The 24,975-nt window shown below is 37.4% G+C and overlaps 1 protein-coding gene across 3 annotated transcripts in view; it reads right to left on the bottom strand.

Moving 5' to 3' along the window:
• Nucleotides 1–24,975, bottom strand: part of LONP2 (lon peptidase 2, peroxisomal) — a 57,695-nt gene that overhangs the window by 28,393 nt on the left and 4,327 nt on the right. The window contains exons 1-8 of one of the 3 annotated variants that reach the window (XM_075040182.1): nucleotides 18,369–18,693; nucleotides 17,129–17,363; nucleotides 16,204–16,335; nucleotides 14,749–14,871; nucleotides 13,684–13,847; nucleotides 12,043–12,137; nucleotides 9,732–9,990; nucleotides 1,655–1,796 (exon numbers count right to left, since the gene is read on the bottom strand). In XM_075040182.1, the coding sequence (XP_074896283.1) occupies nucleotides 1,655–1,796; nucleotides 9,732–9,990; nucleotides 12,043–12,137; nucleotides 13,684–13,847; nucleotides 14,749–14,871; nucleotides 16,204–16,335; nucleotides 17,129–17,363; nucleotides 18,369–18,601 (1,383 nt within the window). In that variant the 5' untranslated portion in view covers nucleotides 18,602–18,693. Of the gene's footprint in view, nucleotides 1–1,654; nucleotides 1,797–9,731; nucleotides 9,991–12,042; nucleotides 12,138–13,683; nucleotides 13,848–14,748; nucleotides 14,872–16,203; nucleotides 16,336–17,128; nucleotides 17,364–17,486; nucleotides 17,860–18,368; nucleotides 18,694–24,975 lie in introns of those variants that run through there. The other 2 variants (XM_075040184.1, XM_075040181.1) reach the window with 2 other exon arrangements.

Here is a 24,975-nt window from a genome sequence, read left to right as displayed (position 1 = left end):
TAATTAAAGTAGCATTTTTCATATTCAAATCACTGTATTAAGCATTGTCAGTCAAAAAGAGTCATTAGAATGACTGTAGGCAAATATTACCAGAACTACTTTCATCCCCACCTACAACCACCAAGCTACAGAAGTTACCACACCTTAAGTCTGACAACTGAAGTGCTTCTAGGATTATGCCCTAAATCATTTCAGTGAAAGTGAGCCAGGCTAGCTCAAAAAATTTGGATAAATATCTTTTACTAACCCAACTCCTTTTGACTGAAACAGGTAAAGAACAATCACAGAAGCATTTCAGCTGAAACAGTGATAGGATGGTAGCCCCTACAGCCAGAGAGAACGTAAAAGAGAAATAGATAGTGTAAAAATACAGCAGTATAAGGACATTCTAAGTGTGCACAATACCAAAACCATTAAGTGCTCTAGCGCTACACCTGCTCTGGACAGCCTCAAGCGTTTCACCTAGCCCAGCCTTGCTGTGCCACTACCTTCCTCATTCCCTCCTTTCCTCATCATCAGTGCTAGCACAGGAAGATGTACATAGCCTGCTGCACTAAGATGCTGGGGAACAGCAAAGCTCTTTGTCTCTTCCCCATAGCTGAGGAGACTTTCCTTCCTCTCTCCAGCAAACTGCTAGAATAAAACCACTGAATAAGCAAGTCAGTGGAAGAAGGAGTTGTACTCAGATATCATCATGTATCATACTCCAGGAAAAAAAGAAGACAGAAAGAAGGTTCTGGCAACTCGTTACTGCTCTCTGCTACAGACTCCTCTGACACATGAAACCTGCAAGGCACATTCAGTAACATCTCAACAGTTGATGGATTTACAAAATATTCCAACAGTATCTCGTTCAAAGTCCTTACTTGTATCTCCTAGATTTTACTTGTGTCTTTAAGCAAGCCAAATTTAACACCTCTAAACTCTTTGTCATAAAATAACTACACCACATACTTCAAAATTAGATTAATTTATATCTTGGTCAGAGTCCCAGAATTTCAGAAAAAACACACTTAATAGCTGACTGTCATGGAAAGCAAACACTCACCACATCATAATCAGTCAAGGAGTGGGGATCTGTGACTTAAATGAAAAACTTAAGTTCAGAAAGTTAATTACAATACTAATTAAAGAACTGCTGCTAAAACAACAATGCAATTAGTTCATCTTACATGCTAGGTAAAATGCTTAGCTCCAATATAAGCTTGTACCATCAAAAGCTTCAAAAATATATTAAAATTGTTCTAAGAAAGGGAAAACTTGAAATAGTCCAGCTACTGTCTGGCTACTCTACAGTTCTTTCTTATAGCTAACAGCATTTGGTCATTAAAAATCAATGTCTTGAAGTCCCTCAAATATGTAATATTCAAGGCTTGAACAGTCTTCAAATATACAAAACACTTAGCACAAAACACATCCTTGTGTTTAAGTACAGATCACTGAGATTAAAGATATCTTGCTTAGCATACTATATAACAGCATTTGCATTGTGCACAATTGACAGAAATTCAACAATGACAAAACATAGTAGCTGGTATTTGAATAAAAAAGCTGTCATGCTATCTTTTGTCCAGTGAATCCTCCTTTCCGAGTCCAGTATTTTAATTCTTTTTAATTACAAATGAAACAATGCTTATAATTTAACTTCCCTTACCTCAAGCAAGGCTGCTGCAGGATCCCCCTGCAAGCTCTTCCCCAGTTTATCAACTTCATCTAACAGGAATACTGGATTGTTAACTCCAACAGTCTTCAGTCCATTGATTATTCTGCCAGGCATACTGCCAACATAGGTGCGCCTGTGAGAAGTAAATGTATATGGGGAAAGAGGGGCCAGAAGCATGTAACAGGAGTAGAAGCATCAAAAACAAAACTCAAAGGAAAATAAAAGAATAAGCAGCATTATAACAATTCTTGCTTTTTTGGAAAACTTTTTGGAACTAGTTGCTAAATATATGGAATATACATCTGAACTAATATAAGCAATTATAACAGCAGATGAAAATTCCACTTCCATGGTGCACTAGTTGGTCTGGAAAGATAAACATATGCATTAAAGTATATCCAAACTTTATGGCTTGCAGGCATTTTACATGATTCAGTACAAGCATCCTTGTAGTGTATGAACAAGCAGAAGCAGATTTGGGAACCTCATTAATACTAACATTTTAATAATAATGATACTGGGGTTTTGTCATCACAACACAGTTCACACAGCATGTTACAAATTAGTGCAAAATTCCAAATACGCTGAACTGTCCCCTGTATATACAGCATGCTTTAATTAATACTCACAAAAAATAATTGTATTTACTATGTCATTACAACATAAAATAAAAAACTAGAACAGTGCAATGGAGCAAAAAAGTTATGAGCCTGAATTTATTCAGCAAAGGTGGTAAAACCTTTTTTTCACAATGCACAGACCAACTACATTTTACATGCATATATATCCCTTGTTTGCTGCATTTATCACAGCCTTTTCTGCTTGTGCCATAGCTAAACAAAATATTAAAATTAAGAGTATGAAATACTGGTCACTCAAGAAGAAAGAGATACATAAAGTGCTGAATTACGGTACCTATCTCATGACCCTCATGAAGCAGATATGCAGCACAGGCCTGCTTTGCCATATGATCTGTTTCAATACAGTCCAAAATAAACAGGATGACATTTAGAAAGACGAAACCAAAAATACCATGGGAGTAATTTCAAAAGATACTAGAGAATACTTTAAATATTAAAAAAACCCAACTCAAACCACACAGCAATGGTGTTGGTTCCATGTAATATTTAACCAAGGGAACAAATTGTAGTTACTGTATTTAATTCTAGATCTGAGCAAAAATAAGTTTTTAAGATCTTCTGAATAGCCAGAAATGCAACAGAATTTCAGCTTGTCTGTGACCACCTTCATGAGACAGCTGCTGAAGACTGGAGCAGTCAGCATGCAATAGTTTATCACCTCACTGCTTTTGTGTAGAGTCTTACTCTGCAGTGAGTGAGTGGATTCCTTTCCACTGAGGATTGTGCTGTATAACATTTACTACAGATCAAGAATCTGCATGGGGGAGCTATTATACTAGCATGCAGCTTCCTTTTTCATCTGCACACAGTCAACCTTGCCAAAAGAATGAAAGGATTCTATAAAATGCAATCAGAAAATTACAAGACTGAAGCAGAACTGAAGTTCACAGAAGTGAATCATTTACCAGTGCAACCAAATTAATCATTGTAGCAATTTGGGGGTTTCTTTGGGGGGTTTTGCTGTTACTTTTTTTGTTTGTGGTTTTAGATTTCGTTTGTTTCATTGTTTGTTAGTGGTGGTTTTGTTGTTGTTGTTTTGTTTTTTTAACAAAAGATGCTTACTGCACTAGCAAATAATTTTATATGCTTCAGAGACAATGCAGCCTGACTGTTTTCAATATTCTATTATGTCAGTAATAGGATAACATAATTAGGTAAACATTAACCATTCTTCTTTCTTGCTTGGTACATTATTCTCAAGTGCATGCTTAAAGTTGTTATACTTTTTTAATGCATGCTTGTGGTTTTATATACACAAAGTTTTATCTGATCCTTTTAAATTCTATAAAATTTTGAAATATCTATGTTCCATCTAGTTTTAAGAAACAGCTTTGGTTTATAAACTAAATGAAGGTAAACTGGGTTTCTCTAGTCAAGGGAAAGCACTGTGAATAATCACTTTTTCTCTCCCTACAACATGTCCCTGCAACAATACAGGTCAAAGGATAGTGTTAGGTACCAAAACATTTTCTGAATAATAAATCTGTTTGTTTATACCCATGCACACACACATACCACTTTCAAAAACTATTTTGGAGTTTTTTCCAAATAGAAGCACTTAAAAAAACCCAAAACAACAAAACAGGAAGAGATTTTTCTTTCTTGAGATTAAAAAAAGCTGTTGTTATTAATAGATTTAAATACGTTTTCTTCCCCCTCAAACAACCCCGAAAATAGACTTCAAGTCACAGTCATTTTAGATTCAAGTAGATTTGGGTATTTAGTGACACATTTACACTTGTGGAAGATTCTCACAGATACAGCATCTTTCAGTAAGACTTAACTGTTGTACACAATCAAGTTTCTTAACATTTTAAAATAAACCATACACTAGGTAGGCTGAAGTACAATGTATCAAGACCTGTGGTAAAGAAAAAGCAGAAAAAAGCAAATATACTCAAGACAACTTATGACAAGTGAGATCAATAACTTGGAGAAATACAATTTTAAGAGTATAAAAATTAAGTGGCTTCTAAAGCAAGCAATAAGAAAAACATTCTAACAGTGACAGAAAATCATTAATTTAATTTTTTTTATAACGCACCCTGTCCAAAGTAAGCCTTGGGTCATGAACTACTGTATAAAAAAACTTAAAGAGAAACCACAGTCCAACTGAAATGGATCCAATATTACGAAAAGGACGAAATGGTTCCCTGTACAATCCAAGAGTTCTTCAAGAAACTCAAAGGTCAAAATTAAAGGAACTATTGTTGAAAATATGGAGCAGTTCCACAAAATACTCAGTCTCCACAGAATTAGGGTTAACAGATGAGAAAAGTGCATGCTGGCTAGAAACATTCTGCTCTTCATTTCACTACCTGACAACCGACTATTCTCGCTTTTCCTCTCTCATACTGTCATCTTCTTATTTGTATTTTCAATCATCTCTAGACATGGTAAATCTAAACAACTAACTGCAATATAAATATAAATGTTTAACTGATGTACAAAATTTCAAATAAAAGCATGCTTAAATTTATTTACATAATGTGATCAGGTATCACGAAATAAAAACTTGGACTATACATTTTAGGATAACAAATACCTAAATCTGTGATGCATCTTCATTTATTAGAGATGGACCAGTACCTATTTCATTAATCAAAGACTCAAGATCTCCATGGCAAGTAAAGAATGCTAATGCAAATGTCATATGTAGGATGACAAAGAACAATAATGTAGCATTCTACCTTGAAAATACATAGGTAGCTTGTTTTCATTTCTAAATGATTATTATGGAACGCATCTCAACACGAGTCCTTGGTAAGACAGACCCTGCAGATATTTACTTATAAAACCACTAGAATATATTAAAATTACAAGCAGATATGGCCATTATCTGTCTGGACATTAACCTTTGCCTTGTAACTTGTGAAACTGAATACTGCTGTTTGTGAACAGTAGCCACTGAATGCGATGTTATTCTTTATTTTCATTATTTTAGCTAGGGTTGAAAGGAGAAAGAACAATATTCTACATTAGCATTTTTGATGATATAATGGAGCTTTGCTCATTTTTTGATGCACTGTTTCTCTCTATGCATTAAACCCAGAGAGTCAGCTGTTTTCCATTCAGAACAAGAAGTACAGATCAAGTTTCCTGGTTATCTCATTTGCATAGTAACAATTAAAAAAAAGACCTTAAGAGCTCATGCCACAGAAGGTCTGTAATTCAGTAATCTTTTTATTTATTTTTAAATCAGTGAAAAGGTACCTTTAAAAAAAAAAACACACTAGAGTTGTACAGCACGTCATTAGGAGCTATGTATCCTAGAAAATGCAAGACAGACAGCTGGGAAATCTAACCTTGTCAGCTCTCCTAATGTAAACTGAGAATGCATATGAATCTAAACCCTTAAAGCAGTACTAGTATTATTGATAAAAACATGACTCACTTTCTTCATACTGTTCTAAAGACAAAAACTTTTACATTCTTTTTAACTACAGTGGTTTTCAAACTGCAGAGGTAGGAAAAGATAACAAAGTTAATGCCACCAAATAAACTATTTCTGAACTTAGTTGCACAAGGTCACAGCTTATTTTTTTGCAAGGACAGACTTTGTGTCTACTCAAGTGCTTTACAAATGTATCTATGCTTTGTAGTTGTATAACAAAGCTATTCCTCTCAAAGGTGAAACTGTTAGAGGTTTGGTTTTTTCTAGTGCAACAAGGTCTGTGCTGTGAACTTCTGTACTGGTGAGGAATCACAGCTTTTCTCACACAGATGCACCTGAACAAGTCTTCAGCACTGGCCTAAGCCAGAAGTAAACTATCCAAACTTCTAGAAACTGAAAAACAATGGTAATATAAGAAAAAGTGCTTCACATGGAGGTGAGAGGGAGAAAAAAGAGCTTCACAGTGATCTCACCAGCACCACTATAAATAAATGGCACAATTATATCTTTCCTTTTTAAAAATAGAAGACCACACACACATGCAACAGAGAAGATCATATAGTTCCTGTATAAAACAAAGTATCAGTAATGAGGAGCTCTTAAATGCAGCAAGCTCCTTGGAGAAAAGTTCTAAGTCGTCCTTCAGGGTGGTTTGGTTATTTAAATTATTTTTTTTTAATAAAAGTTAACAACAAATGTAAACCAGCAAACTTTAACATATAGTATAGATGAGTGGTAAATGCAAACAACAGCTGGAGGATGTCTGATAAAGCAGTTCTGTTTTTGTACCAAGATGATGATTTCATTTTGGGAATGCAGAACAGTAGTTGCTACTCTTCACCCAATCAAAAAAGGACTCACAAACAGCAGCTGCAGGCGCATGATCCACACTAAAATGGCAAAAACTGGGTGTTTCCAGTTACCCTAGTTACACATCACACAGAATAGCACACTTACTGAAACACCACTCCCCACCCTGCTGCCACCTAATGTATTTTATTTTGCTTGCTGAATCTATCAGTCTGCATTTTTCACTTACAACAGTAATAAGAGGCCAAAGTGGGTACTATTTCAGACAATATTTGCTTGAAAGTGAAACTGAACCACAGTCTCTTTTGTAACTTTCTAGTATATTTAGTACATTCTTTAAAATGTTTAGTACATTAGTAGGTACATACAGTATCATTCTTCTGCAATGTTAATGGAATCATTAACTTAAGCCTTAAAGCCTAATAAGGAGCTTTCAGGAGAGAAAGAATGGCTCCTAATATGTCATATCAGAAAATCAGCCTACTTAACAGTAAAACTCAAGAGAACAGCAGCCTATGTCTCCTCCGCTTTTAGACCACCTCTGTAATTCCTCTCTATCACTGCCACCAGATGCACAACATAGATTCACTTGACTGGGAATAACTTGAAGGATTTATTAATTCAAAAGGACATTACAGAGAGAGGTCCACAGAAGAGCTGTAGTTTTTAATTTGATTAAATCTTATTCTGAGAAGCAGAAAAGCAGAAAAAAAAAAAAGTGAAGCAGAATTAAAAAAACAATATGCAACAGTTGGTCTTGATTTTACCTATCAAAAACTTGCAAAAGCAGTCTGTTACAAGGGACTCCTCATACTAACTGCTCTAAAGTTTGTTTTTAAACTATACATTTGTTTGTTGAAGAGTAACCAAATGATAGTCTTGCTAATTCTAGATAGTATTTTCCTTTGCTGATGCAAAATAAAACTGTCTTATCAAATACTTCCCATCAGCTAATTTCAAGTTAATTTTTTTAATATGAAATTTATAATGGTTATCTTCTAACATGCATTAATAATTTAATAATGCCCTCAAAAATACTACAGTGACAGCCACAAACCCCTGAATTTAAAAGTTTTAAAAGGCCTCACTATCACATGACTCTAGCTGTCTTTATTCTTTATTAGGTCAAAGTACAAGACAGAAAGCCAAACAAATCAAACAAAAAAAGGGAAAACAGTAAGGAATTACTGGCACTTGAGTAAGAGTTGATGACAGTTTCATTCATAACGTCAATTTCACAGACGTGGTTTCCCTGTTAGAAAGGCTTCAGTCCTGCTCTGCCCTGGAAGAGTTACTTATGTCTATGACGCTTAGTATTCAACAGCCTCTAGTGGTTTCAGTTCGAATAGCAACATGTTGAATCACATTTTAAATTGTTTTTAGGATCCATGCCGTAAGTAGTCTGAAACATCAGAATTCTCACTTATTAAACAGCAATTACAGGAATAATACATAGTGAAGGAGGAGGACAAAGTTTCACTTCTTTTTCCATTAGTGTGTAAGTAAATGGGTAAAAAGGACAGCTATTACAAAGGTTTGCAAAACAATCACATGCACAGAATGCTGCTATGCAGTAAAAACCAATGCAGTAAAACAAATGTATCTACAAACCCCCAGTGGCTGCTGGGTATGTTGACTACACTAAGAAAAAAAACTTACAAATGTTCTTTCAAGCTACAAACTCTACGTAAGTGTCAAACACTCTGGAAAACAAAACTCCTGCAAATTTGCCACAGAAGAACGTGCACAGGAATAAACACATGTTGCTCATTTTAGCAAGGGTGCTGAACTAAAGGTTTATGAAACAACTCTGAATTTTCAAGTTGTCATCAAGTACAAAATCACTGTTTTGTCACTTTTTCATGTCTCATGTTCTGGTCTAAGAAGTGATCAGTAGTATATTATATTATAGATTCCTAGAAATACATTATATTCCAGATTCCTATAAGTTTATGAATATGTTAAGCACAAGATTTCCCAGTGAGTCTCCACATTCCCTCCAGCTGGGGCTGTGAGCTTCCACATTCTAATGTATTCACACATGCAACTAGCTTACACAGTCAGCAGTTTGAAGTCTGATACTACAAAATGAACTTTAATTAGGGCATTTCTTTTAAGTTTTCATTACAATTACATAGGTAAGTGGTAAGAATACCAAGGTCCTTTTCGTGCCTTGAAAACAAGAAGAAATTACAAAATAACCTGGAATTGAAGAATGAATGATGGTGTATTTGATGATTGAAAGTAGCAGCATAGCCATTGGGCAAAATTAACTGCTACATGGCATCAAAGAAATAACTGACAGCTTTAATTCACAATAATTTACCTACTGTTGTAAGGAGAAATTGTATTCAATAATATGACTTTAAAAAAAAAACCAAACCCACATGGTTTTACAGATCTTTAGAACACTAACAAATTCATTATTCCAAATTTCCTATACTGTATGCAATAAGCATAAAATACATTTAATGGGACCAAAAGTGCTGCACTGATGTTTGGCAGTTACTTATATACATTACCCATTCATTATGCTTCCAGTTGCAAGGAATGGGGAATGGACTAATATGAACAAATGGTTTAAAAGACTAAGAAGTAGATACATAAAGTAATGCAAGATCAAAAAAAGTCCTAAGGAAAGTCACCCAAAAAATCTCATTTGAAATCTTCCAGCTTAGGTATCCTTGTATAAACTTCCTTTTGAAATGGGAAAATAGTACACTAACAAGTTTGAGATACCAAGTAACCCAGCTGCTATCCTCTGGCAACTTTGAGTATTACTCTCAGTTTCTCCTCCAGTTTTAGCAACAAACATGGTTATAAAGTAATGCATTGTTATTCACAGACTATTTTGTGTAACTAAATCTTTACCTCCCTCCTAAAAAGTAGAAAAATCAGATCCAACATTTAAGAGTTTGCATTAGACTTGCTACTGAATTTTACTTCAAAGTGCCCAGATGACTAAAGATTAAATTCCACTGTCCTGTATGACAATAAAGGGTAGCAGCAGGAGAAAGAATAAAGGCTGTATCTCAACACTAAACACCCATTCCCATTACTAAAATTCTCTCCTGAATACCACTGAATGCCAAGAAAAATCAATTAATAACTATTATTGTTTGACATAAGCAAAATTTCTCTGTATTAGCTAAACAATGAAAATAATCAATACATTCTGTAACAAACAAAAGAAAAAATTACAGTTAGGAAAGGAAGTAGTTACCTGTGGCCTCGAATATCAGACTGATCACAGACTCCTCCTAAAGCAATTCTGTGGAATTCTCGACCCAAAGTCTTTGCAATTGATCTTCCAACACTAGTTTTACCAACTCCTGGGGGCCCAACAAAACATAGAATGGGTCCCTTGAGGTTGTTTTTAAGCTGTCGGACAGCTAAGTACTCCAAAACTCTCTTCTTCAACTTCTCCATAGCATAATGATCATTATCCAAAAGAATTCGAGCTGCACGAATTTCAAGGCGATCTATCAATCATTGACAACAGAAAAGATATTAGCACATTTACCTTTAAAAAAAATGAAAGAATTTATTCTACAATACAAGAGAAAAACTCTTTCTCAAACATGTTCATCAATGCAATCCCCCTGACACACACACATATTTCACACAATGTTTTCCTAAAACAAAGGTATAATTCTCCTTTAATAAGGAAATCAGACATAAGTTACACGGATCATAGTACTGATAATGAAATTTTAAAAAATGCACCTTTTCACTGTGTCACATTGAAATCTATTTCAAATGAACTTAGTGTCTAATCTAGAACAGCAATTCAATGATAAGCAAATTTTTCAGTATTTGCTTTCTCACAGAAATAAGTCTGATCCTGTAAGGTCTTCTCAAAAGACAAATTCATCCCTATATGTTCAACATGTACTTATGACAAGAGTCTATAACTACCTCGCAAACAAAGCAAGATATTACTGGCTTGAAGGGCAGGCTTTACTTGCTATGCAACACAAAGTGATTTGGCACTGTAAAAAATACCCATGTGACACTAGGTGTGGAAAAATCTTTTTTTTTTTTTTTTTTTTTTTTTTTTACTTTGAGATAAATGGTCAGGCCTCACCAATGGACATTAACTAATGCTTTGCACAGAGCAGGAATTTCTGGCACAAAGCAGCTGTCTTCTCATTTGCTCTACAACATAAAGAGAGTAGGCAGGAAGCAGTGAAGTCTACCAATTCTGCACCCACCTACCCTTCAAATTCTATGCATTCCAGATGCGGACCCCTCATACCGGTGAGTGTGCATATTTCAAGTACAGACAATTGTAATTAAGTTCTCATCATCAACCAAGTAAATTTCTGTAATAAACTACTGAACAAAAAATTCACTAATGATCATAATTTTCTATTGGATTTTTATATTCATGTATATTTTTAATCACTGAAGCTACAGAGTCCAAAGCATCACTCACATGAATATGAATACAAACTTTACAAGTTTGCTTAAAGTAAAAACTTCAAACTACATGTGACATGGCATAATTTTACAAGATTAAAGAGCAACTTTCACCAAAAAAAACATTCTGCTAGGACATGAGTGTCAACAAATACTTAACTCATGTTGGGATTCTTTGAACAAACCATAGAGATCTGGAAAGATCTGTAGGCAGATCTTTTTACAATTTAATGATTAAAGAAAATATTTACAAGATTTGTAAACAGCCAAGGCTCTAGTTCAAAACAGCCAAAAATTCATCACCATGCATACTGAGAAGACAAAAGATAGACATGTTTCTCTTTGTGTGGTATGTTAAATTTATTTTTAAAATCAGATTGTTTTAAATGCCATTCAAAAGCCTCATTCTTCAGTAGCTGATAGAAGGAATTAAAATACTTTTCTCCAGCAGTTCACCTTCTGGAAAGTCATTTTGCCCAATTAATCCACTTGTGTTGGTCAGTAGAAAAAGCCATGTTTGTTTTTCCACACTCTCCATTTTTGCATACTGTTCCCATATTAATAGTATCACTCTCTACTCACAACTTTTGAAAACCGTGGTACAAAGCTGACATGATACTCAGTTTTTCTATTGTACCTGAAGTTGTAATTATTAAAATTAATGGCAATTGTGCTTTTTCATCCTTTTGTTCCTTACCAAACTTGATTAAGACATACCAGAACCTTCTTCAGCAAGATTAATGCTACATAAACGTACAAAAGCTTTTTTGTCTGACATATAAAAAGTAATTAGATGCATTTTTCTGTATTATTTCAGATACATGCTAGCACAGATTGTAAGTAATATCACCTTCATTCTTTGGTGTAGATATTCCTAATACTTTTTAAAGTCACATTCTTAGATGTACAACTGAGCTACACAGGCTACTCAGTATACAGGTCTTACTTTAAGCCAGGTAGACCATAAGACTTCAGTAACATATTAATGACATTTTTACAACCAGACAATGACACAAACATTTGCAAGACAAAACTAAGTACATAGTGTTTATATGATGGTTACTCATCCTAAAATGTCTGCACAAGTGACAAAAAACAACAGAAGGGTTTACCTTTTGTACTCTTGTTCCATGGCAACTCTACCATCAGTTCCAAGTAATTTCTTGTCAAAGCATATTCCGGCATAGACTGAGGCATCTTCTTTAATCTGGAAATATATGCACAGAATTCATAAGGCTAACCAGGAATTAACTGCAAAGTAGGACTCACCTGCACCTATCTGCTCGAGACTAAGAAGGCTCTACAGAGAGATCTGGACAGGCTGGATTGATCGGCCAAGGCCAATTGCATGAAGTTCAACAAGGCCAAGTGCCGGGTCCTGCACTTCAGTCACAGCAACCCCATGCAGCGTTACAGGCTTGGGGAAGAGGGGCTGGAAAGCTGCCCGGCAGGAAAAGACCTGGGGGTGCTGGTTGACAGCTGGCTGAATACGAGCCAGCAGTGTGCCCAGGTGGCCAAGAAGGCCAACAACATCCTGGCCTGCATTAAAAAGAGTGTGGCCAGCAGGAGCAGGGAGGTGATTGTTTCCCTGTATTTGGCACTGGTGAGGCCGCACCTCGAGTACTGTGTTCAGTTTTGGGCCCCTCACTACAGGAAAGACATCAAGGTGTTGGAGTGTGTCCAGAAAAGGGCAACAAAGCTGGAGCATAAGTCTTCTGAGGAGCAGCTGAGGGAACTGGGGCTGTTTAGTCTGGAGAAGAGGAGGCTGAGGGGAGACCTTATCGCTCTCTACAACTACCTGAAAGGACGTTGTAGTGAGGTGGGTGCTGGTCTCTTCTGTCAGGTGGCTAGAGACAGGACAAAAGGAAATGGCCTCAAGTTGCAGCAAGGGAGGTTTAGGTTGGATATTAGGAAAAATTTCTTTACTGAGAGGATTGTCAGACATTGGAACAGGCTGCCCAAGGAAGTGGGTGAGTCATCATCCCCAGAGGTATTCAAAAAGCATGTAGACAAGGCACTTCAGAAGATGGTTTAGTGGGCATGGATGATGGTTGGACTCGATGATCATGAAGGTCTTTCCCAACCTAAATGATTCTATGATTCTATGAAGATATTTAGCTAACTTGAGGTCATCAGCATACTCTCTTACTTTCTGACAACCATAATAATAAAAGAGCAAGCTCTTTTACTCCTAATAGATTACTCCATCAATTAGGAGATTGCCTTTGCATAATAATAGCTAATTTATAGGATACAAACAAATGGAAAAGAGTCAGTTCCCTATGCATACAAAATGCATGCACCCATGCACCATGATATATGCATCCTCACTGAAAAAGAGGTTGTTAACCATGGATAGCTCAGTTACCCTCTCACCATAGAAAAACAGAGGGGAAAAAAAGACTCAATAACTGGGTCAGTTTATTCATTAATTATTAATAACTGCAGTGTTATTTAGCCTCTTTTTTTTTTTATCTTAACTTCATAACATGGAGGCTTAGAGCTTACAGCTTAATGCTATATTAATATATAAACCATATCTAGAAGACTTCCTATTTCTTTGTCATCACCTCTGATGTTCCAAAAGGATGAAATGATGAAATGTATAAGCAAAAAATAGTACTCTACTAAATTTTTAAAAATCATTTCCAAAACACAATCAACACAAACATATCATCAAATAAGAAAAGGTTAATGCAAGATTTGTTTTAAAAAATAAAGTAAGAAGAAATCACCATTTGAAAGTCTCCTACCTTTTTATTTCCTTCAGACAAACTTTAAGAGCTTGTTCTGACATACTGGATGTTCTAATCTTTTTTTCCAGCATGACAACATCATCATTATCTTCTTCTTCCTCCTCATCTTCTGTAGTGCTTGGAATGTGATTGATTCTTCTATTAGGACGAATAGTTACAACCTATAAAATGGAAAACAGACCCAGAGAATAGTATCAGGTTTTGTTTTTTAAATAAGGTGTGTACTTTGGCTTTGAATGGAAACCATGACAAAAACAGGCAAGGTGCTGAGAGCGCCTCTTTCATAGAAAAATTCAGAAGATATTAATCCAATAAATAACTTCGCAAAGTGTTATTGGTACTACTTCAAAAAGTTACAGTTCTTATTTTACTGTATATATTTCCTAAGTGCATTTATCATCTACCCTAAACTAGCAGATAACAGAAGACAAGAACAAAACTGAAAAGAGTTATTTGTGATTTTTTGGGCATTGCAGCCCATCACATTAAGCAGAGTAAGCCTAATCTTTACAAAATGCATAAGTCTTCTCTCTTACCTTTTTTAATTTCTCGGTTACTTCCTGTTTACTGAACTGTATAAGTATAGTTAGATGCAGCAAAAGTCTAAGCTGCCTTAGTTTAGCAAGCTACATTTTACAACACACATTCTTTATCTGTATTTCAAAAGCTATCATTCATCTGCAATGCCATTAGTAAAAGGTACACCTTTCACTGCACAGGCCAAAACTCAGTGTGTGCATACCATGCATGTAAACTGGGCATCAAATGACTATTTAAGGGAACCTGAGCATTTATTTAATGTCAGAAAGTGCTCAGATTAAAAATTAAATAGATAAATATAAAGTCTATGCAGTTCAAAAATAATATTTTCTCTTTTAGGTATCTGAACAGCCAAAGTTGCCAGCTGGGTGTTCTCTGCAACTCCAGACTGACCGTGAAACGTTATGGCTATAGATTAAAACTTTGCACAGCCTAAAATTTTGCACGTTCATTAGCCTATTTAAAAGTGCATCTTTATACTTATTTAGTATGTTTAAGTATCCCACATTTAAAGGTCCATACCCTTTTATCATCATCCTGTTTGGGCTTTCTTGTTTTCTGAAGCAGCTTCAGGCCTTCAATCTGTCTAACAAGCAATGGTATAGTCATCTTGAACCGTTCTTCCAGCCTCACAGCATCTAAAATCTAAAAGCAAGGAGTTATAAGCAGCCAACAAGTTCACGCTGATGGATCATTAGTCTGGGGGAGGGTAACACAGAGGGTACTGTTACTGTCTTTTGACCAGAGTTACAGAATAGATGGTTTAGGAAAAAAATGGTAGCAAGAAAAGCAATGAGAATACAGCACACAAAATCTAGCCTCAAGGCTCTGGATGCCAAAACTAGAAAGCACTCCAAAATAAAAAAGAACCTCTTTTATCCTGTCTGTTTTTAAAGCATCTTAATATTTCAGCAGCGTTTTCTGTGGCAAGCATCTATGAGTATTCTATTTTTTCAATTACTGAGTCTCAGGAAAGGGCTAGCCCTCTAAAAGTTACAGCATGATCTCCTTGGTTAACCCAGAGAAAAAATAATCGCCTTATGCTTTAAGGGTTTTTTTTGTTTGGTTTGCATTTTTTTTGTTTATTTTGTTTGTCTTTTAAAATTTTATACACTATTCCATTTTCATGTTTAATGAAGCTGATATGTGGAAATGGGTAGAATTTGACTCTTCAGTATTTCCATAGCTTCCACTAGCTGCTCTTTTCTTTAGCACTTCTAATAAAAAAAAGGACATGGTAAGTTTAATGACTAATGTACCTTCCTCCAGCAGGATATTCAGCTGCAGTACACACCTTCACTTCAAATTACTGCATTAATTTCTATTTGTTTGCTTTGAAAGAACCTAAGTTATGCTTTCAATTCAAGGTTGAACATGCAGCACTGGCAGTGGCAAAAGAAAAGGAACAACAAAACTTCTGAACACAGCAAGCAAATATAGAAATCAGACTAGTAAGCATCAAGCCATAGGCATAATTTTTACATAAAGTTATTTTGACATATGATGCAAATTTAACCAGTATCTCAATATTTAAAAAAGCCCACACTTCAAGATGTTTTTAAAAAGATTAAAAAACCCTGGTTCTGAAGCTGTTGGTACTAAAAGATATATAACGATCTGTCAACTGTGACAACTAAGCAAGATTTCAACACAGTTTGAAAAAAGATTTATCATCTTTACCATGAGAAGGGGAAGTCCTTCCCTTGTACTTATTGTTTAGTAAAATGAACAGTTTCCAATGCTAACTAATTTACCTATTAGGTGAGTTCTGACATATAGATATATAAACACTTTAAACAACACTACAAAAACTTTTTACAACTATTCATACTCAGTTGTAACACGAATACCTTCTGGCGCAACATTACTGCTGTGCAGTCTCAAGTGTAAGCAATTTCAAAATTACCTAAAAGTGATTAACTGTAAAAAAAATAGCAAACACCTAACTCCCCTTAAAAAAGTTTAAGAATGTAATACCTGAAGCTTCTCTTGATTGGATGTACGGATGATAGAAGTCAGTATGTCTGGCAAAGCTTCTCTAGGCAGACTGTCCAAAAGATGTCTCAGCTTTGCGACTGCAGGAACAGACATATCCAGCATCTCAACCAACTGTAAGGAACACAAAATGAACAATATTCATGGCTGCTATGTTTCATTTAAATAAGTATCTGACCTAAAAAGGATTGCATCTTTCAGTATGAAATGTGTCTAGGTACTTTGCCAAAAAGCTACTGAAATAAATAAAAAAAAAGTTCACAGAAGAGGCACTAACTCAGCATAGGGCAATCAAGACTTTGGGCTTTCTGCTTGTTTGAGAAGTTAAAAAAATACCATCATTGTTTGCAGCACTTTTTTCAATGCCTAAACCTCTTACTTCCCCCCACACACCCTGATTAAAAACTTTCTCAGTTATCTTAACACTATGATGACTCTTTTTCTGTACATCCTTTAAACTCAAATTCATTATACCTGGGGACATCTGTTTTATAATCAAGGCTCTAGAGGGGTTTTTTTCCCCCTTCAAAAATTTAAAAAAAACGAACCCTTACAAAAACCCAACCCATTGGGTGTATATATATAAAATCCTAGAAAAAATTAATCAAAAGTATTCCTTTTACTAAAGTGTATTTATAGTATTGCTACATATGAAATAATACCAACTTATCATAGCACTAACATACGCAGTTAGACTCATCCTACAATGAGCTGTATAGACACCCTGGAACTCCACACAGAAACTTTAAGCTATAACAAAAATATTTTGTAGCAGAAGTACTGAAACTCTACCAGTCACTGAAAAATATAAGAACTACAGAAAGAGAAGAGCAGATAGGAAACCAAAACCCCCAAATATATGCATAAATACATTGATATATGATACATAGAAATTAAAACAATTTACCTGCACTGCATACTTGTAGAATTGTTCTGACAATTCTCCAAGTTGCTCCTCAGACTTGTGCTGATTAGTAAACTGCTCAAGTCGATCTAACTGTTCAACTTCAGCAACAGGATACGGCTTCTCTTTCAGCAGCTGCAGGATCTGGAATCGGCAGAGGCCCGTAACCAGCAATGTATAATGTGGCTTGGGCCAGTTACTACCAACCACCTGAACTGCCAAGGCAGCAGTGCCAATCCTAAAAACAGATCAAACCTTCATATTATTTGTCACCTTCCACAGAACATTTTGCATGCCCCTCCCTTATCAAGAAGCAATCAAGCTATAGGTTGCAAGAACCTTCTGGGTCATAGTTCCTTACCATGAAAGGCAACCAAATTATACAATTTTCTTTGTAACGCAGATTGCAAAACCAAACTGTAAAACCTGAAAATGAAGATAATGTAAGTCACCTGATTTAGAAACATATATAATTTTTTCATAAATAATTTCATGGATTTCGCTGTGGACAGGAACCCTGACATTTCAGTTTAATCTGGACACATTGGAAAATTGAGCATTTGTAATTTACAGTTCTTCAGTGAAACTGTCAGCCTCACTCTGAACAAACATTTTGGATCACATGTGCCTGTTTAAGCAGATATCAAACAGAAGTTATTTTCTTGCAAAACCTTACTCAGTCCACTGACGTGATAAAGTTTTGAGAGCAAGGGTTGCAGCATGTTAGTTTTACTTATGCTTTATCCCACAGAAATACAATTCGTTTTCATTTTACATGAACTAGGTCACTATCCACGCTACTTAGTGGGTGAAAAATGTTGTTAACAACTGCGACAGCCTTAATGCTCCTGGCCTGCGTTTTTTGATCGCATTTTCCTCTTCCACCCCGGTCTCCTTTTTCAGGCTTTTCCAGACGTTAGTCAGACGGTCCCCGACACCACGCGCCCCCGCCACGGCCGCTCGTCCGGCACAGCGAGAGAACCTTCTCCGAACCGAGAAGCCTTTCCCAGACGGCGGCGGGGCAGAAAATACTCGCCCCCGCGGCCCGGCCCACCCCCGCGAGCCCAACGCCCCCGCGGAGGTGACAACATGGCGAGCTCGCCTCGGGGCAGTACCATCCCCCGGCCGGGGAGGCAGGGTCAAGTTCAGCGCGCTGCCGTACGGCGGCAGCTCGGAACGAGCACGCCAGGGCGCGGCGTCCGAGGCCGCCAGGGAGAGAGAGCCGAGCCGGGCCGGGCCGCACCTGTGCAGGGAGGGCAGGTCGTCGCAGTCGGAGGTGGGGTCGCTGGTGTTGGGGATGACGCCGATGATGGTGCTCCTCAGCGAGGTGCCCTTCAGGAGCCGGCTGCGCACCAGCTGCATGTTGCGCGGCGAGTCCACGCTCGTCCGCATGGTCGAGCCGGGCAGCAGCACGCCCTCATGGGTGAGCAGCAGCGGGAGGCGGCTGGGGATCTGGATGGCGCTGCCCGCCGCCATGGCCGCCCGCTTCGCTCCGCTCCGCCGGCGCGCCGCCCACACACCGGCACCACCGGGCGGCCTCGGCGCGCGGCTCGCCTCCGCCCCGCTACGGGCGCCCGGAAGGGACACTCCGCGCTGCACCCCGCACCTGGCTCCTGCCAGGCCGCGGGGCAGCGACGGGAGAGGCAGCTAAGGGCGCTACCCCGGCCGGGGGTGGCACGCCGCCGCCCCCTCGGAGGGGGGGCCCCCGGGCCTTGTACAGTAAAGTAACTTCTAGCTCGCTCACTTTTAATCTTTCTCTCTCGGTTTTGGTTTTTTTTGTTTGTTTGTTTGTTTCGTCTTTCTAAAAGACAGAGCCCACTGCGGGTCTCGGCCGCGGAGGTTCCCCTGAGTGCCGCTGTGGCTGCCTCAACCACCAGGTGTCAGGCTGGCACTTACAATTTATGCAGGCTTTAATTTATCTGTAAAAGAAAAAGTGCTATAGAGTCTGACGTAGGAGAGGGAGCGGGTAACGAATTATCATTTGTTAAAGGCGATGGTTAGTAAGTGAAATCCATTTTTTGTTTGTTTTCACAAAAATCTGCTCTCCTGCACCTGTGCTTATGGCCGAAGGGTTCAGGACCCTGTTTCTTCAAGCACAGGTTAGTGCAGGTGCTCTTCACAGTGCTCCAGGCAGCCCTAAACCAAAGGGAGGAAATGCAGGATACCACATCTCTTCTGCAGGGCAGGGGCCCAAAGTCAGGGCCTTCCCCAAGGGCTGGGGAGCTGTGAAGAGCAAAGCACTCACTGGTGCTCCCTGTTCCCCAGCCCAAGCCAGGCAGGCTACCTGCAGAGACAGACCCTGGGACCTCGACAAATGCTGTGGGACTTTTACTGCAATATAGTTATTTTCAGCAGACCTGGAGGTATCAGCCAAGGCCATAGCTCACTATGATCAGTACCATTCCTTTGCCCAGTCCTGCAAAAGCCTGCCCAGGTGAAAGGGCTCTGAGAACTGAGGCCCTATGGAGACTTCAGATGAACAAGCGGGTTTTAGAAACTTTCTTCCCCTCCCCCACTGGTGAAAAGAGGTGCAATATCAAAATTGCATAATGTCATGAACTACATTAGCCAATCTCTTGTTAATCACTGACTTGCACAATATGTTTTGAACAAAGGTAATTCTGTACAGAGGGGAAATCTCAGTAGCAACAAACTGACAATTTGAAATGCAAAAGTATACCTACAGTAAAAAACCTGCTTAATTTGCAGTTTATTAATAAAGTAATTTGTTGGCCTACTGGAAAATGCAAGGTAACAGGATATATGGAAATACTAACAATATATTTAAATGCAGGAAGTTATTACAGCTGAGAAAAGTATCTTCTAAAGCAGCCACCTCAGGTACCTTAGGAAGAAGCTGGGATTTAATATACTATTCAACATGACATTTAGAAAACACTAATACAAAAGGGCACATAACACAGGAATATGGAAAGTATTTTGTGAACTTCCTGATGTTAAATATAATTACTCTGTAAACATATGTTCAACACACAAATGTTTAAGCATCTCTAACTATATTAGTTTGGAATGTGAACACAAACCAAACCTAAAGGTTAAACATATGTTCATCACATTTATTGATGAATTTTCTCAGTCTGAGTCTTTTCATTAAAAAGAATCTACCAATCTTATCATGTTTATTTTTCAGGCTACTGTTTTTCCCCTCCCTCAGAGATGACTAGTCCCTATGGTCATTAAAAACAGTTTCTTAATTCATTCTGGTACTGTATCAAAAAATCTCAATGATTGCTTAAAATTCCTTTCAATTTCTACTGAACAATTCTTAATACCCAGGGCTGTACTTTATTGCATGTACTAAGTGTGCAATACAATAGGGCCACATCCAGATTACTATGTCTAGATAGTACGTGATTGCCCAAATTGTTTTTTGCTTAAATACAACCAGATCACATTTGAACAACAGCCTTTCAGAACTTTTTTCTGGGCTAGCTGAACATTTCTTGATACATGGAGAAACAGCCTTGTATTAAGAGAATTCTGTGCCTCCAACTTGGAGGATTTAAGATCAGAAGACACAATTGCCACATGGTCTGACCTCCTCTGACTCTCACCAGCAACTTCTGCATCAAGTCCACAGTATCCGAGTTACACTGAATCTCTTAAAGGCATTCAGCCTTGATTTAAAGACTGACTGTAACAGAGAATCTAACACCTCTATAGGTATGTTTTTCCATAGTTGATTACATTGTTAAAATTTACACTCTGCTTGTAATCTCAGTTTCCAGAGATTTCTGGTTTCTGTTGTATCAAACAGATTGAAGAGTTGCCTACTATGATAAAAATCGTTCCTCTGTCAACACGACCAATACTCCATGATCAAGTCACAGCTTAACTTTGAGCTTCTCTATTAGCCATATTTCTATTTTTTTTAAATGAAATCTCATCCTCCTTAAAATGTGGGTAGCCTATAACTAGTATTCCAGTACTGGTCTTGCAAAATATCATATAAAGGGGGTAATACCCTCTTTGAGTTTCCATTTAATATTGCCTTCTTCTGAGATCAAGCCTGAAGTTTGTAGTCCTGGATATAGCACCACTTCGCACAGCTTAAGTACTCATACTTTGGTATGGATGCAGCACAAACCTGACTGATGGAGATGGGTATCAATGTGGTATAGTACAAGACAGCGAATACTATACCGGAAGGTACAGTGCACCTGTTGATTCCCACCTAATAAATCTGTGCCCTGCAGAATCTCCTGCTTTCAGTCTCTGAAGCTGGACTGACACAACAACTGGCCCTTATAGAATTTTCATTGACTAAAACAGATGGGCACTGTTTTAGATCCCAGTTCAGCCAGGTACAAAACCAGCTCTTTCACATTAAGCACACAAGTGGTCCCATTCATTTCATGTCCTTCAAAAACTGAAAGGATAGCAACGCTCTTCCTGAGCTTGTTGACAAGATCATACTAATAATTTTGCAATAATGATCTTCTGCAAGACATCTTTCTTCAAAAAACAATGCAATTCACAGATATGTGTATTTTATATCTGTAAAACTCACATAACTTTTTCCTCTCCCTCTGAAGACTCGAGATTAATAGGTGTTGCTGAAGAACCATACCCCAAGCATACAGTGTATCAGAACAATCATGAAAAAACCCTCAGGATTCTTAATCCAGAATTCTCTTCTTCAAATACATCTAATAATTTCTCTTGCATCATATATACACCTCATTCTGTATAGTATTCCCAATTGTAGGCCTTAGGAATCCACATCATAGTGATTTTTGTACTGAAGACCAAGATGATAGATAAATAGAAATTTTAGCCTCTCACAATTCTTGCTGTTAACGTTCACAAACACTAGACTAACTTTCATATAAATGAAGACATTTCAGTTCATATTAATGCTGTATCTGGAAATTGCATAAAATTATTGTCTAAATTAACCTAACTTGACCTAACCTTTAAACTAATTACATAAAGAAATTACAGTACAACTGTATATAAAAGCATTTGCCTCAAGATTTATGGCCAACGGAAAAAATATTCTAAGTTAACTACTTGAAACTGACATGATCTTTTAAGTTTTGCACCATATAGTCATGATTTATACTATAAATGAAAATATATTTAAATTGAAATACTGATTATTTTGAAATAAATATACTCTACAGAAAATCCAAAATGAAAATTCAAGCTTGAAACAGTGGTATCAAAATTCAGCTTCTTTTCTCCAGGATCATCATTCTTTGAGTTTTAATATGCAGGTATAGATTCCTATGCCCTCCTACCATGTACTCCTGGATTCCTCTGTCAATCCTTTTCTAGGTTGTTTGACACCAGACAGTCAAGCAATAAACAGCACAAGAGTGGGCAGTTCGACTGGAGCGCCAAGCAGGCTAATTCAGTAGCTGCTTGATGTCAAATACAACTGTAAGGGCTCAGTTCTCCCTACTTTTTCCCCATAGGAAAGTCAACAGGATCTCTCTGCTGTTTGGCCACTGCTTCTGCCCATATTCATATCAGTGTAATGCCTTTGAAATCTTCAACACTGCAAAATGTTGAAGAGCTTCAAAATTTATTAGGACATAAGGGCTGGGAAGATTTGACAGATAATGTAATATATGCTAACTAGTTTTCTTTTAAAAAACCTGATAGCTTCTTTTTTCTTGTTAATCTACTTTATACTTATGGAAATTTACATTGTAAAGTACTAAAAATTTTCAATTGAAACAGATCATATACTTGCTGTACATCTACCTATTTTCATTTGAAGTACATTCCTATTATTTTGCATCACTGTTATTGTTTGGAAATAATATTATCATCACTTTAAAGTGGAAGTAATTTAATACAAAAACAGAAAACACAATTATAGCAAGTATTATTCTTACAGATGCACAGGAATTTAAAACCATTTTGCATTTTGATTGTTTTAACTAAGACTGTGCATCTTTGATGTGCTACAGGTTTTAGATTTGCTAGATCCTTAACTAGCTCTCATTAATCCCAATGTGATAGATTTGTTTTTTACCTACTAGATGTCAATTATTACTACTAATTTTTTTTAGCCTTTCTATTCCAGACCATAATTTTGTGACTTTGAAGTTCCCCTAATACAAATGCTTTGACTCTGGCTACATAAAAAATGAAGGCTTTATTTACATGGAATTAGCCTTACCTGGAGGCTTATGATCTGAGGGCAGACTGAAGTGATCCCGTCTTTTTTAAATTTAGCAAAAGAGGTTCTGGCAATTTTTGCAACTGGCAATCTACATATACTGAAGATACATTTCTTTCTTGGGAGGTTGTGGTAGAAGTTTCAAACCTATTGTCCTGGTTTCAGCTGGGATAGAGTTAATTGTCTTCCTAGTAGCTGGTACAGTGCTATGTTTTTGAGATAGGTATGAGAAGAATGTTGATAATGCTGATGTCTTCAGTTGTTGCTAAGTAATGTTTAGTCTAAAGTCAAGGATTTTTCAGCTTCTCATGCCCAGCCAGCAAGAAGGCTGGGGGGGGCACAAGAAGTTGGGAGAGGACACAGCCAGGACAGCTGACCCAAAGTGGCCAACGGGGTATTCCATACCGTGTGACGTCACGTCTAGTATAGGAACTGGGGGGAGTGGGGGTGGGAGGGTCGCTGCTCAGGGACTAACGGGGCGTTGGTTGGCGGGTGGTGAGCAATTGCATTGTGCATCACTTGCATATTCCAATCCTTTTATTATTACTGTTGTCATTTTATTAGTGTTATCATTATCATTATTAGTCTCTTCTTTTCTGTTCTATTAAATTGTTCTTATCTCAACCCATGAGTTTTACTTTTTTTTCCGATTCCCTCCCCCATCCCACTGGGTGGGGGGCAAGTGAGTGAGTGGCTGTCTGGTGCTTAGTTGCTGGCTGGGGTTAAACCACGACACCTATAAAAAGTTCTACAGAGGTTAATCCCAGCACCTGTTTGAACTTGTTCGCAAAACTGAGTTGTAAAATGGTACAGCTTCATAATGCCTACAGAGTGGGACACTTTGAGTATTAATAACACTGTTCTAAACCAAGAACAAGTTTCCATGCGATATAAACTCCTAGCCTGTTAAGATTTCATCTGCCTCTCTAAACTCAATTCTCTTCCCCTAAGTAAGATGTGCATACACTTCTCTTCTGCCCCCCTCACTGGCACTCCCTAGAGTCCTCAAGCCCTCAATCCACCTTCTTCAGCTATTTTATAAGACAAGACACTCAATCTGTCATCTGACTTCCCCTTTCTCATACTGGTTCTATTTTATACTTACAGATTGTTTGATGCAATGGTGTTCTTTAGGAACTATTTCTTTCCAGTCTCAACTGCTATGTCTGTAGATGAAAAGGAAGTTTGCCCCCTTTCTTTTCAAATTCTCTCCACTGTGTGAAAATTTAAGAGCCTCTCTTAAACACATCGGGCTCCAAATCCAACAAAGCATTTAGGCTTAAAGATGCTATGAAAGGATGCTTTGAATTGATTCAAGGTCTATTTCTATACATCAGTTAATATGAGAGATCCTATAAAGAATACAGAAGACTGGTGTAATATAAAGGACTTCCTGTCAGGATTTTACAATACATGTGATGATAAAACATACATTTTGCAGTCTTCTGAGGTGAAAGATTATATGGAGGCATGGCCAATGCCCTGTGCACAAGATGGACTACATAAGTTGTCTGTTCATTAGATTATTTTCCTCAATAATATCTCCTCTTCCCTAAGCACTCAGTATACTCTGCTGCTTCCTACCATCTTGGCATGCATCACGAACACCTCAGAAATCTTTGAAATACCATAACTAGGAAGAAAGTTTATGTAAAGCTATTCAAAGGATGTCATAATATAACTGAACTGCATTTTA

This window comes from Buteo buteo, chromosome 11 (assembly GCF_964188355.1).
Source record: "Buteo buteo chromosome 11, bButBut1.hap1.1, whole genome shotgun sequence".
Taxonomy (NCBI): Eukaryota; Metazoa; Chordata; class Aves; order Accipitriformes; family Accipitridae; genus Buteo; species Buteo buteo.
Note: the sequence above shows the minus strand (reverse complement) of the source record. Positions and strands in the feature narration are given on the sequence as shown.